The sequence below is a fragment of the Amphiura filiformis genome, chromosome 13, assembly GCF_039555335.1.
Source record: "Amphiura filiformis chromosome 13, Afil_fr2py, whole genome shotgun sequence".
Taxonomy (NCBI): domain Eukaryota; kingdom Metazoa; phylum Echinodermata; class Ophiuroidea; order Amphilepidida; family Amphiuridae; genus Amphiura; species Amphiura filiformis.
Window position 1 is genome coordinate 53,548,889 of NC_092640.1, and position 19,206 is coordinate 53,568,094.

Genomic DNA, 19,206 nt, shown 5'->3' on the forward strand with positions numbered 1-19,206 from the left:
CTAATCAGCTGAAAACAAAAACAATGTGTGATATTACTTGCACACACAACTTTAGTTTATTTGGTTTTATGGGGAAACCTGTTAACTTTAAATTTGTAAGGCAACACTGTATGAGATTTTGACCCAATTGTGTCATGATACATAAAGCGTGTATTGAAAATATTCCTACAACAGTAAAATGTGGCATGTACACTATGACAGCCATGTATAGCTAAAATAATATTTTCTCGATCAATAGGCACGCAATGACAATTGGGTCGGCGTGCAACGCCTACCAACGCTTTTGGGTAGGGCTGCATTTCCTGTGCCTCTGTGCGTGCACGATCGATCGCGCTTATCGTGTCATTCCACTAAACTTGCGACGTTATGCAGTGCACTGCACGCAGTAGGGGAGATTGGGGTTAGTTGGAACGCGGGGTAAGTTGAAACATTGTATTTTTTTCTGACACAAAAAATTAATTTGGTAAAATACTGACACCTAGTAATAGGTATTAGTAAGGGTCATCCACCAAATTAGCAACAGCACTGATGCCCCACCAGTATTGGCTTGGGAAAGGAATATCTGTTTTTTGACTTACTGACTAATTTTTATAACAAAAAGAAAAAATGCGTTATCTCCATGTTGTTTGAAGATTCAGGGGATTATTTTTGAGTATCATAAGCACTAGTAGTAAATCCCAGAATAATGTTAAATAAAAGTTTCATTGTATTTCTTATTTTGTGTAATGAACTTTGAAATGTAAAAAATAGGCATCGGGGTTAGTTGAAACTTTTGAGGTGGGGTTAGTTGAAACATGAAAATTGCATAGAAAAATATGGTTAAAAATTTGACTTTTTAAAAATTTGTAACATGTAATTGTAAACCATTTCTTCAATATTGCTTTTTTATGGTTAAAAAGCAATAATACAAGCAAAAAGAGCACACAGAAAGTACATTTTATAATATTTTAGGCTTCTCATATTTTGGTCCATGGTGACACTCGTCACCTTGTGTCCAAAGTATTGACCCGCACTCCCACATATTTATTTATTCATTTTTTCACACTGATTGTATGTTAAAGGGTGCCTTCAAGGGAAGTATAACCCTAACAACACAATAATAATTATTTTGCAATTTTTACAAGCCGTGTTTCAACTAACCCCACCCTATGTTTCAACTTATCCCAGGGGTGGGGTTAGTTGAAACACTTTTTTTCAAATTTTCAAATTGGATTATATGAATAATCATAAGCAGGTCCAATAAAGTTTAAGGCTGTATTTGTAGCATGTATGTATGTGTTTATACTGATATGGTTAGTGTTTCTTGAAAGTAATCGGTTTGCGTTAAAAAGACGATTTTGTGAAAAATGTTTCAACTAACCCCAATCTCCCCTACATTCATACTCTCATGATCGAGAAACTATTATTTTAGCTATAGTGCGTGTCATCACATAATTTATGTAACAATGTAGTCGTGATCATAGTGCAAACCAGAACTAAAATTTTGATACCGGTACTGATTTTAGGGTCAATACTGGTCCAAGCTCAGCGGATTGGAGAAGAGTCTTTGTTGCACTGAGTGCTTGCCATGTGCACATAAACACAGTTTACTATCTCGTGCAGTCATGCTGGAATTAGTGTTTAAAGAAAGACATCTTTTATGAAACTGACTGTATCATATGTGCTGGGATATCTTTGTTGTTACCCAGTGTCTGACCCTTCCTCTGTGGTTACAGAAGACAAATTGTGATGAATCACCCAATGTACAAATTTAATACCTGCCACAGTATGACCAGGCACTCATCATAATTGAAATACATTTTGTACATGTCTGTGCATTTTTTTTTAAATGACCACCATTCTATGAACAGGCACTCCCCATAATTAATTAAAAAGGTGCATTTTTCAAAAATAATAAGGAAAGCACTTCCTTTCCTAAATTAATTTGATCTACTTAATCGTATTTAGTTATTTACTAGATTTTGCAGTTTAAATGAAAATTAGGTATTCCCTGGTATTTCCATATGTATATTTTATGGGTTTTGAATAATTATTAAATGTCTGTCATAATTTATTGTAAACACACATGGTTGAAGTCGTGCTCGAAATATTTTGACTTCAGTGCTACACTACATTGAACTGACATCTGATTCTGTGAAAAGTAGTCAGCTGGTAGCTTTTGAAAGCTACCAAAATTTTCATAAAAAGCTATTTTATGAAATTTTGGGAAATACATTTTTGGTTAGGGTTCCACTACCGACCGACCCAAGGACACAATACTTTTGAGGTCTATCAACGTCTCGGGGCGAAAAAACAAAGTTGTTTGAGATGTTACAAAAATCTACTAATTTTCACGTCCGCATGCAAAAATAAATGCAATTTCACAGTGAGATCGACTTCTGCTCTGCATCGTCGGAAAGTGGACTACTGCTGCCATTATCTCACAAGAATATAAAATGTGGAATTTGATTCGAAACTACATCAAACTCATTTTGCTTGATCACATCATTTTAAATGTAAACACTCCAAAAATGGAAGTTGCAACCAGTGTTGTGCCTGATGATGATGAATGGCACTTCTATTGATCACAGGGAAACAAATAATATAAAATCTTTTATGTCGTAAGCCGTGTTCGACGGGCTTAGGGGTAAGTTCGTGTTAAGCTAACACGAAGCTACCTCTGAGGTAGCCGTGTTAGCGACCGCCTGAACAAGTATCGTGTTAACTACCTCGAAGCTTAACACGGAAGATTTACCACAGAGAAATCTCTGTGGTAGCGCACAAGATTCTGGGGTAAGCTTGACCTTATGGATACAAACACTTACAATTTCGCAGTATTTTAAACTTCTTTAGCATAAATTCACAATAATTTATCTCCGTTTCTCACCGAGAATGAACATGATGAAAGAAGCACCAAACAAACGAAAAAAGAAAAAAAACCCTAACAAAACAAAACATTAAACTGGTCAAAAGAAGAAACGGAAGAGCTGATATTAGTGTCTTGAAAGATAATGAAATTGAGTGGAGAAGAAAATAACAGCTAAAAAACATGTGTAGGACATAATTGCCCTGAAACTAAGAGACATCGGCTTCCACAGTGTACTTGCAGTATAGCAAACGGCCCTAAAACTTCCAGGAAATTCCTATATTTACCACGAAGTAAAGACCGAGCGGTGCAGCTAACACGGAGTGCTTAGAGTTAAAGACCACGAGGAAGGACCGTGTGGACAAGTATCCGTGTTAAGTCATGACCTTGCACTACCCCCGTATACGGTAACACGGAGGTAAGCTCCCGTGTGATCATGCCTTTTCTAGTGTATGGAAGCAGTAGTGTCAAGTTGTCTATTCAGCAGCATGCATAATAAATACCTTGTTCATTCATTCATTGATCATTCCTACATGTGCAAGGAAATAGGTTAGGCTTTGACATAAAGAAGATATATTACCCTTCCCAGAATCCATTGCAACATAATATATCACCTTATTTCATCAAATGACACCACCATAACTTTGTACAGATTCCTTTTTGTTTTCATTTTGAGAATAGACTGGTTTAAGGGGGTACTACACCCCTGGCCAATTTTGTGCTTATTTTTGCATTTTTCTCAAAAATGATAGCGCATTGGTGACAAGTACCGTAAGATATGTATATTATAGGGGCAAGGACTACAACTACTGTACTGAAAATTCAGCAAATCAAGGCAAGTAGTTATTGATTTATTGATCAAATATTGGTTTTCCCTCATTTTTGACTGTAACTCCACAACTGTTGTCTGTGCTGAAATAAAAATTTCCAGTACAGTAGTTGTAGTCCTTGCCCCTATAATATACATATCTTACTTGTCCCCAATGCGCTATAATTAGGGGGGTCACATCATTATTTTATCTACAATATAAATGTTTGGCATTAAGTTTTTCAGAAGCATCTTGCAAAAAGATGAAGATAGCAATTTAAATGGTTCAAATTGGATAAAGCGTTTTCGAGTTACGCCAATTTAAAATTTCCGAAAAATCGCTGTTTTTCAGCATGATTTGGATAAAAACGCATGTTTTCGACAATATGGCATGTTTGAAGACTAAAAAAATCAAAATTATATGCTTCCTATGTCTGATTTTCACTTTAAGTTGCTGTATAACTGAGTCTTTCAACATAGATGTCAAGAGGTACATCATTTGCTTCAGTTTTTGAAAAAGATTACTCCAAATATGGACTAAAACACCAAAATCAAGGATCGTCGCACTCTCATTTTAACCCCTTGCAGAATAAAATTGCAGGTTTACGACAATTTCAGATTAAAAATATGAATTGTGAATGGCTGCATTTACACTAAGCCAACTCTAACCCTTGGGTTGAAACACAAAAACAACAACAAAAGCTTCATGTGCATCAAAATATTGTGAGAAATTGCCTCCAAAGTGGGAAAAATCTAGAAAATCAAGGAAATTGCCGCTCAATGTAAAAAAGTGCTACAGAATGAAACAGCAAGTTACGGACACCCTCGGAATAAAAATATCAACTTTGTACATCCATATTCAAGGTAAAACAACTCTAGGACTTCAAGTTGGACCACTGCAGTAGATAAAAACAACAAGTTGGTCATAATATGTTGATAACTACACTCCAGAAATGGAAAAATATGAAAACTTCACAAGTAAGGTCAACAATTTCTATATGGGAAAATACACAGGAAAATGGCCAAAAAACAAATGTTTCAATATATTGCCATTTTTGAACCCAACATCCTAGAAATTTCTTGTTTACGCTAAAAGAAAGATATTTTTGTGGAGATTCAGGAAAAAGGAGTCTCAATTTGATTGCACATGTGGCACACAGTAGGGTAACTCATCATCTACAGTCATCATATCAAAATTTCACCCTTGGACGGCGTTTCCTATGGGAAAATACACACGTTTCGGGCAAAAAAAACATCAAATTTTCAAATTTATTGTAGAAAAAACAAGTTGTGCTAAAATAAAGATACATTTCTCATGGTTCAGAAAAGTAACTTTAAAATTCACTACATCGTTGGCACCGGGTCGAAAAACTCACTTTCTAAAGGCAATTTCTTAATTTCTTCTGCGGATCCAGACACTGGTCTTTGCTGATAAATAATCGGGTGCTTTCACAGAGCCGCCGTGTAAAATTCAAAAGGTCAATAGACCTAAAAATATTTTTTTGTAACTACACATATACTAAATAAATATTTCAAAATGTTTAGGTCTGTATGAAGAAAACAATTTGATATTTTTTATGCTCAAAACATGCCATTGTTCATTTATGGGTCGTATGCAGACACCTAATGAGCAAATGTGTGACCCCCCTACTATAATTTTTGAGAAAAATGCAAAAATAGGCACATAATTGGCCAGGGGTATAGTACCCCCTTAACATTTGTCCATAGTTAAGAACAATTTTGCAACATCCGGATGTGCTCTGTTCATTGAGGTTCATTTCTTAACTGTCGCTCCATGTCGCACTAGATAGCAAATCGGTACAGGAAATTAAAATTAGAGAAGTGCATTATGGGAAGGGTAGGATATCTTCTCTGGCTTTGACAGTTGCAGGGAATTATTTTCCACATGAGTGATTCACATGCAGGTGCACCACCAAGCTTCATTGGAAACAAAAACATATCTAGAGCAGAGAATTCATGCTTTGCACATCATTCAAATTTTATAGCTTGCGGCTCTCTTAATATCTTGAATGTAGAACATTATTCTCATCGTTTCCTAAAATTAGAATAATCCATTCCCTGAAAAAAAGAAGCAACTATAATTAAAGACAGAGATAAAAAGAATTTATCGCGTCTGATGTCACTGTCAATTACGATCCTTGATTGGTTTACACAGGTTAATCAGCGCGTAAAAGGAAGACCAATCTATCTGGTGCTGATCGGAGAAAAGGAATAGCAGCAAATGGCGAAAAATTATGTACTTTTACAAGGCAAAAAGCCGCTTTTCTAGGCATTGAGGACATGGTGCCTTCGGTTACGAAAGTTTCTATAAAGAGTGACCTAACTTTTGAGATGGTTTGCATGTCGAAAGGTGCAAAATTAACAATAAGGTGCCCGGTTATAAATCCGCGTTTAGCAAGTCATCATCACGACACTTGTAAACAAACCATGCTCGAGTTTGATTGACAGATGATGTCAGACACGATAAATTCCCTTTATCTTTGTCTTTCATTATAATCTGTTTATTGACTTGGCATCTGGAGGGACAGAAAATGTAGCCCAGCGAATCTGTGTCATGAAGAAGAGCAGGATGTCTGAAAAGTACCCAACTAATTTGAAGAGAAAAACTATTTGTTTTTAAATGTAGATCTTTTATTTACCGGTACTTCATTTTATTTATTTTTTTATTTTTCAATTTATTTGATTAAAAAAAATATGTTTTTATTTTTAAGTTGTCTATGTACTGCGAAAGACAAAAGAACAAAATTCTAGATAATTTGATTAATTTAAGCCAAAGAAATATTAAGAGAACTCTGTTTGAGAAACCACTCAACTAATTGATTTAGAGAAGACTGCTGCGGGACTCGGTTTCCCATGACTCATGGGGGATAACTATTTGGCTAGTTAGCATTTGGCTAGTTAAATTCAAAATCAATAGAGGGCGTCCTATTTTGGCTAGTTAAATGTTGGTCACCCAGGCTAGTTAAAATTTTGTCGCTTAGGCTAGTTAAAATTTTGTCGCTTAGGCTAGTTAAAATTTTGTCGCTTAGGCTAGTTAAAATGTTGTCGCTTAGGCTAGTTAAAATTTTGTCCCCAGGCTAGTTAAAATTTTGTCCCCAGGCTAGTTAAAATTTTGTCCCTTAGGCTAGTTAAAATTTTGTCCCCAGGCTAGTTAAAATTTTGTCCCCTAGGCTAGTTAAAATTTTGTCCCTTAGGCTAGTTAAATGTTGGTCGCCCAGGCTAGTTAAACTTTTGTCCTTAGGCTAGTTAAATGTTGGTCAGCTAAGCTAGTTAAATTTTGGTCTCTCAAGCTAGTTAAATGTTGGCTCCTTGGGCTAGTTAATTGGTGGCCCTCATTTTTTCTTTCTGGTTCCCTTACTTTCCTAATATCAATGAAACAATAAAACAAATGCAACAGTAATACAAACGTACACCTTTGACATGATTTGAGCATTAGGGGGGCCTATAATAATGTAAAGAAGATTAGAACTTATAGTTTATATTATGTCTTTGTTTTAATTATAAATGTACCAAATACTGTGAATATTTAATGTGACATTTATATAAATAGAGTTTAGGAGAAGTGACCTTCCTCTGTCCGAGTGGTTTACCTCACAGGGTCATGGGGCGTCTGGGCCTCCTTGTTTTGGTGGCTGACCACATGATAGTTATCCCCACATGATTGATGGGGAATACCCCTTGATTTGAGATGATGGGGACACAATTTTAACTAGCCTAAGGGGAAAATTGTAACTAGCCTAGGGGACAAAATTTTAACTAGCCTAAGGGAAAAATTTTAACTAGCCTAGGGGACAAAATTTTAACTAGCCTAAGGGAAATTTTTTAACTAGCCTAGGGGACAAAATTTTAACTAGCCTAAGGGAAAATTTTTAACTAGCCTAGGGGACAAAATTTTAACTAGCCTAAGGGAAAAAATTTAACTAGCCTAAGCGAAAATTTTAACTAGCCTAGGGGACAAAATTTTAACTAGCCTAAGGGAAAATTTTAACTAGCCTAGGGGACAAAATTTTAACTAGCCTAAGGGAAAAATTTTAACTAGCCTAGGGGACAAAATTTTAACTAGCCTAAGGGACAAAATTTTAACTAGCCTGGGCGACCAACATTTAACTACAAGATATTTTTACAAGATACAAGATATTTTATTTTCCCATAATTCACATGAAATCACACAAGTATATATTTCAAAAAACAAAGGCAATATCAAACAAACGAATTATGGAGGGCAGTGTCCGAAATAAGGAAAATATGGAGGTTGTCCCGAGGACAACTTTAAGTATAAATTCTGCTTGTCCTCAAAACATTTTGGTTGTCCCCAAAATGTGCCATATTTAAGAGGTAATATATAGTGGTTGTCCAGAGGATAAGTACATATCTCAATTTGGTTGTCCCCAGTGATTTTTGGACAAGAGGACAAGAGGATAAGTGTTTATTTCGAACACTGATGGAGGGGATGACCAGAAGGCCAGTAAGGCCAGAGGAAGTCACCCCCCTTAACAAAGAAATGTTACCATCAAAAGAAGTAAAAACAAAACAAAGCATAACAAACAAACGAGAAACACAATGCTCAAGAATTAATCATATTTTGAGATCAAGTCACGCTTATATATCTTACGGAAATGTTTCAATGAATTTGCCGTTTTTATTGAATTTGGCAAAGAATTCCATAATATTGGACCAGCAGTACGAATGGCATGGTCAGTAAATGTTTTGTTGTTCTTCATTAAATTGAATTTATCTGCGTTTCTCGTTTGGTAATTATGAATATTGGAACGTAGTGTAAAGAAGCCATCAAATACGCCCGGTAATTCATTATTACTGTACTTGTACATAAATACCCCCAATTCAAGTTTGTAGGTGTCTGCAAGAGTTAAAATATTGTATTTGGCAAATAAGGGAGCAGTGTGGCTTCTATAATGACTATTTGCTATTGTCCTCACAGCCCATTTCTGTAATTTCATAATTTTATCCAAGTATGTTTTACACGTATCACCCCAAATCAATATTCCGTAATTTAAATAAGGTAAAACAAGAGTACAATATAGAGAATACAGGATACGATCAGGTACATAAAATTTAAGTTTGTTCATAACTCCAATATTTCATGAGATGGTTTTTTGCTATACAGTTTATATGGTATTTCCACGTCAAACATTCATCAATAATCACACCCAGGAATTTTGTATTAGTAACCTGCTCCAGAACTGACTCATCTAAAATGATCTCAGGAGATACATCACACACAGTTGAGTTTATTTTTGATGTCATATGTGGTGTACCCAAAACCATGTAATTTGTTTTACTTGCATTTACCGATAGTTTGTTCGACTTGAACCAATTACTAATTTCTTTCAATTCATTATTAATTAATTGATATTTACTTTCAATATCTTTATGTGAGTACAGAATAGTAGTGTCATCTGCGAATAATATAAAGTCTAATACATCTGATGTGTTGATAATATCGTTTACATAGAGAATGAATAATAAGGGACCCAGTATAGAACCTTGAGGTACACCACAAATAATATCTTTAAGTTCTGATTCACAAGAGTTGTAATGTACATATTGTTTTCTGTTGCTTAAATAATTAGTGAACCACTGAAGTATGCGATACCACGAAAACCATAGTGTTCCAATTTATGAATTAATATGATATTGCCGCTAGTGTCAAAGGCTTTGGAAAGGTCTAAGAAAATTCCAATTGTGGTTTAGGTTCTTTCAACGGCATAGTTAACTTTGTCAACTAGTTGAGTTATGGCCATGTATGTAGAATGGTTGTTTCGAAAACCAAACTGCTTATCATTTAGTATTTTATTACTATCTATATACGCAATACATCTGTTAAACACTAGTCTTTCAAGTATCTTCAAAAACAAGGTAGTACCGAAATTGGGCGATAATTAGAAAATACTTCAGAATCTTCTTTTTTATAGATTGGTATTACCTTTGCTATTTTTACTTTTTGTGGCACAACACCGGTTGAAATGGAGAGATTAAAGATTGAGGCAAGCGGCTGAACAATTTCCTTTGCAACTCTTTTTATAATAAAATTTCCAATATTATCATGACCAGCACTTTTATTTTGATTAAATTTATCAATAATTTTAATGATTTCCATTTCAACAACTGGCTTCATATACATACTGCTAGATGCTGGATTTTTTAGGTAATCAAAATAATCTTTACCTGATTTGTGAATTTGTGATGCTAGATTAGGACCTACATGTACAAAGAAATCGTTAAAAGGTTGGAAATATCATGGGGATTGGTAATAGTATTGCCGTTGTCACTTCTAAATTTCTTTTGAGCTTGTCTTGTTTTACCACGGCCAATGATATTATTGATTGTTTTCCATGTTTGTTTCATATTATTTTTGGAACGCTCAAACTTGGTAAAATAATATTTCCTCTTAGATTTGCGTATCAAAGCATGAAGTTTATTTCTATATATTTTAAATTTGTGAAGGCGTTCAGCACTTGGGTTTTGCAAATGCTGTTTATATAAAGTATTTTTAATGTTTATACTCTTTAGTAACCCTTTGGTTATCCACGGCGATTTCGGATCCCTTTTCCTTTTATTTGAACATTTCTTTAATGGAATACATTCATCATATATTTTATTAAATATACTGATAAACTTATTGTAGTCATCATCTGCATTTATATTATCTAGGTATTCTTCCCATTTGACATCAGCTAATCTTTTCTTTAACATGTAAATATTTTCGTTACTATGAACCCTTTTATGTGTCACCGTTGGACTTGGAATGTCAGTTACATCTAAATTTGTTGACAAGATTGTTGGAAAGTGGTCACTCACATCTGTAACTATGATAGCAGACTGAATTACAGCTTCGTTATTCGTTAATATATTATCAATTAGTGTAGCGGTAGTTTCAGTAATTCTAGTCGGTTTGTATATAGTTGGCATTAATGAATAGGAATAAATTAGGTCTAAATAATCATGGTATGCTTTATGTTCCTCAACTTTTAATAGATCTATATTAAAATCGCCTAAAACATAGGTAAGCTTTTTTTCAGCATTAATAGTCTTTAAAATAGGATCTATTCCTGTTATGAAATCATTAATAGATGTATGGGCTCTGTATACAGTACCAACAATGATATTTCGTTTATTTACATTTTCAATTTCTATAAAGCATGACTCAAAGTTTGGGGTTGATTTACTTAAGTCTTTGCGTACCTGGTATTTAAGTTTGTCCGAAATATACATGCCTACTCCCCCTTTCTGTCTTCCAACTCTGTGGACACATTCAAAGTTAAACTTCAAAGTTAAACTAGCCAAAATAGGACGCCCTCTGTTGATTTTGAATTTAACTAGCCAAATGCTAACTAGCCAAATAACAAATCCAGACTCATGGGGGCGAAGGAGTTCCCCAATTGTACAAAATATCCTCAAAATATTGGTCAATGGCTAATATGAAAATGAATCTGAAAACCCTCAAAATTAAGGGCTGCTTCATTATACCAGTTTGTGGAAAATAATAACAAAGTTTATGAATCAGTGACTGATCAAAGAAGCCCGATCCCTAAATATTGATACGGTAGCTGGCAAGGGGATTTTAAGAGTAAGGGGGCTATACATTATTGCAGCCATCTAGTACTAAATGAGCACTACTATTACCAGACAAAACATGAAATCTTCAACATCAAACTACTGTGTACCCAACACTTGGCACTAGGCTTGTCATTCAAATTCAGTCTGAAAACTACAATGTTGTCATACATTTTCAGTCAGATTTACCAGGTCAAATCACCAAAAAATTTTTAAAGGATTAGTTCCTATACATTATATGGGAAATTGGGAATGGAAAGTACTGAAAATCGCGAGTGTCAGTGTCGCCCAATGTTTTTCTTTTCATTAGTTTCCATGGTAAGTTGGTAACTACATGTAATGAGCCTTTTTTACCAATTTAAAAGTCACCCACTTAGGCTACCAAATTGTAGGTTTAGTTAGTAACTCTGATCTACAAACACACATCTCTCCCAATAGAGAGAACACTCATTAGGCCTAGTTATTACATGTCGTAAACTCCGTATTCATACCATATGTATTAAAATTATTATGACTAATAATAGCAAATATTGCCACTGGGTGATTAGCATTATTAGAAGAAACTATTGATTGGGTACTGTATAAACTCTGAATGAACCATCAATTTCTCACTAATATTACGGCATGGCAGACACATGCATGCATGTAATGACAAATCTGGCACTTGGAACTGTACATGGCGAGGACTGCGTATGGTCAAGCGGAGGTCGAATCTAGAGCAAATATTATGATTTCATATTAAATTTGGATTGATTTTCCGTCATATCTAATTGTCAGAAGATTGTGAAATATGGTTATTAAAATGTAAATTAAATTTCTTATTATGGATTTTTAAAGCAGCGTGTTACGTGTCATAATTTTGTATGATTTCTGAATCTGAGACAGTATATTTCTTCCTGGGAAATCAAAATACAGATCTTTTTTGTTCATGGTGGTTTTTTTTTTTTTTTTTTTTTTTTTGTGGTTTTTTTGTTTTGTTTTTGTTTTTGTTTGTTTTTTGTGTGGTTTTTTTGTCTAAATAATAATTTGTTCTGTACTTGGTTTAGCATGATGCATCTCCTTGACATGCCTCGCAGCCTCACATAGTCTTGCACACAATGATATAGAATTTTCAAAACATGCATTGTAATTCTAAAATAAATCATGGCATTCAAACCAAGTCCCAATTCCATTAGAAGAATCAATGCGAGAATTGATTCTCAGTTTCTTGCCCAGCTTCAATGAAGCCTCATTAAAGGCCCTTTCAGTGATTTCACAGGAACATTAAAAAAAAAAATGGAAATTTGTCAGAGTTGCTTAGAAATAAAGAATAAGTCTACAGAATTTCATTAAACCACTTTTCCCCTGAATACATCGACAAATTAGTCAAAAAACAGAAGTTTTAGAAAGGTTTTCTACTTCAACTCAGATCGACTCGAGAAAATCGAGACTCGAGAAACAATACGCAACGCGTGTTGGTACGTGGAGAGTGAGCTTCTTTCGATCTCGAGTCGGACTTTTTGTACTGTCAGTATCAAAAGTCCAGAATCATGCAAATGCTTTATTTTGTCTAAAATACACGGCTTTCGAACGAACCACTAGCAGGCTATGTTAGCACATCTATGCCAATTACAAAGGTACCAAAATCTGAATTTTGATGATTTTTACGATCGTCCGGATGAGCAAATCACTGAATGGGCCTTTAAATTTGTTTTGATTTCCTTTAGTGTTCACATTATGATTTACAAATTTTATAGTGTCTGACATCATTTGATTTTAACTTGAGTTTGAAATAATGTTCATCTTTTTGTTCTTTGTTTTTACAGGAATAAAGCTATAGCAGATTACCTGCGATCAAATGGCTATGAAAATGCACTTGCAGAATTTCACAAGGAAGCAGATCTGGTACGTATAAAAAGAATTGGTTGAATTCTTCCCCAAGATCCTTGACTGGCTTGACTGCTTTAACATGTAGGACAGGTACCTTGGTCTGGACCGGACATAGCACTATGGACCACAATGGCCTCATCCCAATGCCATAGTTCAATAACCTCAAATAAACAATCATAGAGCAAAATTTGACCTCAAGTTGCAGATTATGAGTTTTTGTACCCATATTTTCTAAGGTTTTTCAATGAATGTGCAAATGTTGGGGTTAAAGGCCGTTAAAGAACTGTGGCCTGATAGAAGAGCATGTTGTGGATCCTAGTGTAAAAATGAAAATTTTTAGAAGAGCACAGACGACATCATATCTACATCATATGCAAAGTTTTGAGGGAAAAGGGTCATAGATTTTGATTTGATGGCCATTAATCTATGTGATGTAGTCATTCGGAAGGCTTGCCCATTATGCTGATAAAACCTCAATTTTAAGTACAAAAAGGGCAAAGAAATTTCCAAAGAAAAGTCTCAACATAATAATGAAGCCTATACAATCTTGGAAATACATGCAAGTCTTGGAACGCTTGCGTGTTGTAAAGAATGGTAAACTATGACCCCCTCTCCCCCGTGCACGGCAGTGCTGAAAATGCCAATGTCTTCAGCGGTTTACCATTGTGTTCCAACATTGATTGATGGGCTAAGGAGGGGTAAATCATTGTAGATGCATTGCAGAGTGTCAAGCCTCCTCCGATCTTGTCTTCCCTTTGGGTGATATTCAACCTTTGTCCCAAATGCAAGGACAGGGAGATCATCAGACAAATTTTCATGGGCTCTTAAGGGCTGGGGTATGAACGTTTGGACAGTATTTATTTTGGGACATCAGAGCACATCAGACATATCGAATTGCATTCTGAATACGAAGAATGTCATTCTGATATCAAATAATTTTGATTTTTGAAATTAGCAATTTAATACACATTTTATGGCAAATCATTAAAATTGATATTTTTGATATTTAGCAGTACTTGAAGTAAACTTTATAAATCTGATGATTTATACTTAAAGTGTATGTAGGTGGGATGAAAAGCCGACGATCAATTGAAAATTTTGACCTTTAGATTGAAGATATGGATTTTTTTCCCAAAACACCAAAAAAAATTAGGTCTTTTTGGGGAAAAATCCATATCTTCAATATGAAAGGTCAAAATGTGCAATTGACCGTCGGCTTTTCCTCCCTGCTACATACACTTTAAGAATATATCATTAGATTTATATAATTTACTTCGAGGACTGTTATATATCAAAAATTTGAAAATATCAAATTTTTATAATTTGTCATAAAATTAGTATTTTATTGTGATTTTCAAAAAATGAAAATTATTTGATATCAGAAAGACATGCTTCGTATTCAGAATGCAATTCGATAGGTCCGAGGTGCTTTCATGTCCCACAAAAAATACTGTCGAAACGCAATAAACGCTCATTTTAGATCCCTTAATTGGGCTACAAAGTCATGGGGGTGGCAACCCTGATTTGATGTAATTTTCTCTGTGTTGTAACAAATTGCGGGATTTTGATCTAGTAGTGGTAAACCTTTCCTTGCCCAATTGAACATTGTAAGAGGATTAGCTCATTACGGGTTGTTTTACAATCAGGGTACACAGATTGTCTCACTGGGGGTGAAAAATGAAGTGTCTAGTTTTTCCTCAATTTATTTGTTTTTGTGTTGTAGATGGGTCAAATAGGAAATCTGTAAAATTTTTAGGCGTCAAGTGTTCAGAGTTTCAAGTTATGCCAGAAACATGTTTTTGATACACATGTTTCTGCATACCTAATTTTTCGGAGAGGACACATTTTGACGGAAACCTGACGTCCAACTTTCAAACATGTGATACATGGAAACTAAGTGTAAGTGGACTAAGTGTTTATTATGAGTTTGTAGGATATCTATAAGTGTTTTTCAAGAAAATATAATTTTAGTCTTGGGTCAATTTTAACTATGGATTACGAGCTTGTATTCGGAGAGGACATTTTTTGACGGAATTTTCAACATAAATTTGAAGAAATGGTACAATTAATGAAACAGTCGCAATCTTATGTGGTTCTCAATTTTGAACAATCATGTTTCAAACATTACTTCTGAACTGACAAAATATGTTTTTATGTTATTGCTGGCAGTGATATATCATTTGCAAAGTTCACAAAGGTCAAATGAGACGGCTATTTTGTCCCAAAATCATACAGAAATGTATATTTTCATCATTTGCTAAGCATTTCAAACAGTTTCTTTGTGGCTGTAGGTGGAACTAATAGGGGCCAACAATTAGGCATGGCAACTTTTAATCATAAGTTAATCTAATATTTGAAACAGGGCACAATATGGTGCTCAGCCCAAATGTACCCTGATTGTAAAACAACCCTTACAAGAACTGTCACAAAGTCAGCAACTGGGGCTAAATTTTCCTATTCATTCACAGAAAATGGAATGGCTCACAATTTGAAATTGAAAAGGATCATTTAAGGTTATTAATTATTTTAAACTGTTGTGATTTGGTAGTTCACAGCATCTTACAAATGGTAGTGAGCTTTGGCAAAAATTGCACTGCTCAATTTATAGCGAGCGTGTAGAAGAATTAAAATATCACAGATATACTTTTATAGGTGCAGTGGTTCTTGAGTTGCGTTGTGAAGAGGGCTGAAACAACAACACTTTCATAAAACGTACATAACTAATTAACAACAATAAATTAAGCAAGTTTGCAGAGTATACGATTTGTAGAATGAACTTTTGCAAAACATCAAGGTTGCTTCGACCAAAAATACCTCGTCTACCCTTAATTCGGTAATTTCAGTAGAACTATAATCTTGTTTTCCTTATTTTTCTGATTTCAACTCTTGAAAAAACACAAATTTAGACTATATAATGTTGGATTTTTTGTGTCTTAAAAAATCCAGCTACAAGACAAATTCTTCTCAAAATCTGATTTGTTGAAATGTAGGCCACACATATTTCTCACTGAAAGGTTTGTTTTTTTTAACTTCTGCAAGTTATGTACCAAAAAATATTTTTAAGTCCTTTGTGATATTTCCTGAAAGTGAAATGTACAGGTCTCCAACCTCCCCCCCATCCCCACCCCCACAAACTCCTACCTTGCATTTTAATAGCTAGATTTATTGTATTTTGCATCCCAAAATAGACAAATAAAATCTGGTTAGCTCACAACTGAGAAGGCTACATTGTGAGCACAACTTCTCTTCAATGTCCGATTTCATTCCAATTTCCATGATGATTCTTATTGAAAGAGAACTCATAAAAAATTGAAAGATACAAAAATCTAATTTTGTTGGGAGATAAATTTAAAACATCCACTTCTAAGATCTTATTGTGACCTTTCTGTGTTTGCACTTTGAGTAATTTGAATAAATACTGGAGGAATTATGTTGACTCAAGGATGATAATCAAATCAGATGTAAGTATTGGCAAGATGGGTTTGTGGGTCAACAACAATCCCAGAATGCATTGCCAGTTTAAAAATCCAGCCTGTCTTATATGTGCAGAACAGGCCAAGGTCATAATCAAGCAGCAAGGTAAATTGGGTTTTCAGGTTTGTCATCTGAGCAGAAATTGTTGATCTTTTATGCTTGGAATAATACTGAAGCACAAGTCAATTTATTTTATAAAGAACCCTTACATTTGTACAGGGCTAATTTTCCTTTTAAAAATCAAGTATTTGCAAGGCTGAAAATGTCGCTATTATTATGTGCATCTACGGTACTTCAACACTAACCTTGACTACTCCTTTTCCAGGGTTTATGGTCACTGCAACAGGAAAGTGGAAATTATTGTGACACATGAATTCAATGAACAAATTTGATTTACTTTTATTATTACCGTATTCGTCTGAGTATAGTCCCACCCCCCGCCCCATTTTTCGAAAAATTTCAGAAATTAAAAAAAAAATTAAAAAATTAAAGATATTTTGTATTTTTAATATGAAAATTGATCATTTGTATTCATGTCATACTCTATTAATGATTAGGGTGGTTCTTATTTTACAAAAGTCTGAAATACCCTGCTCCTAACCCTTAGAATGGTTCAGTTGGATGAAAAACTTATCCTGTAAAATTTTCAGAAATATTGAACAATATTTACTGGTAGCTCAAGAGCCTCCAATATGGTCGTGACTATCCGGAACATTGGTCGTCGGACATTTTGGAGCATTTTTAGGGGGGTATATCTTCAAAATAGAGTGTCTCTTGATACTCAATCCTTGTAATTACAGTAACAGTAACTAGTTTAATATATATATAACAAAAAGTTTCATGTATTTACTTCCATTGTTGTTTTAAGCTCAACCAGATATGGCATTTCGTGCCGTGAATACTCCTAAATACTGGTCGTCAGCCATTTTTGAGCAATTGTAAGGGGTCTAATTTCAAAATAGAGTACCTCCTGATACTCAATCTTTGTAATTACATTAACAGTAACTAGTTTAACAGATATATAACAAAAGATCAGGGGTAGCACTAGGTTTTAAAACCAGGGTTCTCAGAACCCTGAACCCCTGAAAGTGTTAAAATATGCGCTCAAATCCTAAAATGAGGGGTTCTCTAGTCAAGTATTGAATGCCTGTTTCAACTGAGACGAATAGGTATATTCGCTCAGCGCTTCAATATATATCAGTATCAGATTTTGTGATTTTGGTTATGATGTGTAAATAGTTAAGGCCTGGCAAAAACGCGATCTCCCTTTCACGCCGTGATTCTCGCTATTAACCAACTATCTGGCTTTTAAAGAAAGTTCCCACGCAGTGTACTTGCTATATAAGTGTTGCTTTATGCCATAAAAGTTCGCGAATTCCATAAAATGCAGTTCAACTTGCAAAGTGCAGAATTCAACAGCATTGCAAGTCACATGTCACGAGTGAAAAAAGCCATGATTTACTCAATAAAAATGACATTTCATTGCAAATGAGTTCAAGTTTAGGCCAAATATCATGATATTTATTGAATTACTGGAGTATTTTGACTATAAAACATAATTCAAGGGCAAATTTTGTCATCACTTTTTTCTTCTGGCCTCGTAAATTTCACATGGGCATATCTCTACACACCACCCTTGAAGCATTTCTTACAGATACCTAGAATTAGAAATTACCAACTCAAGTACGTGTCATCATTCAGTACTGCAATAAAACTCATCAGTGATTCTAGACAATATCACAATCTGTGTTAAATTACGCTGGCGGTGTGTATTTTATTTTTATTTTTAAATTATGTTACAATGCTACGGCGACTTCACATCAACATTTATGTTATTGCATTTTATGTTACATAATTTCTGGACAGGTCGTAAATATTGGAGATCGAAGCTTTTATTTTTCTTTCACATGTTTTCATTTTTCTGCGCGCATGAAAACCCCCGAACTGGTATGCAAAAATGAATAGATGCGCTCAAACTTAAAAAAATGCGCGTGGCGCGCAAGAACGCAACTTAGCGCGACCCCTGCAAAAGATGTCTTGTATTCACTTCCATTGCTGTTTTGAACTTAACCAAATATGGTAGTTTCACTAGTTTGTGCCGAAGTACTCCTAAATATCGGTCGTCAGCCATTTTCAAGCAAAGGGGTCTATTTTCAAAATAGAGTGTCTCTTGATACTCATATCTTTGCAATTACATTAACAGTAACAAGTTTAACATATAATATAACAAAAGGTGTCTTGTATTTACTTCCATTGATGTTTTAACTGAACCTGATATGGCACGAAGTGCCACACAAAAATACCGGTCATCATCAGCCATTTTCGAGCAATTGTAAGGTGGTCTAATTTCAAAATAGAGAATCTCTAATTGACATTCAATCTTTGTAAAATGTAATTGCATTTCAGTAACTAGTTTTTACAGATATAACAAAAGATGTCTTGTATTCACTTCTATTGTTGTTTTGAACTCAACCAAATATGGTAGTTTGCGCAATGAGTACTCATAAATACCGGTCGTCAACCATTTTCAAGCAATTATAATTAAGAGGGTCTACTGATACTCAAGTTAAAACTTGGCAGATGGGGGGATGTTGCCTTCTAGACAATTGCATGG

The 19,206-nt window shown here is 34.6% G+C and overlaps 1 protein-coding gene across 1 annotated transcript in view; it reads left to right on the plus strand.

The window, feature by feature from the left end:
• Positions 1-19,206, plus strand: part of LOC140168523 (lissencephaly-1 homolog) — an 86,661-nt gene that overhangs the window by 16,736 nt on the left and 50,719 nt on the right. The window contains exon 3 of the mRNA XM_072191924.1: positions 13,055-13,133. Within this exon, the coding sequence (XP_072048025.1) occupies positions 13,055-13,133 (79 nt within the window). The remainder of the gene's footprint in view (positions 1-13,054; positions 13,134-19,206) is intronic.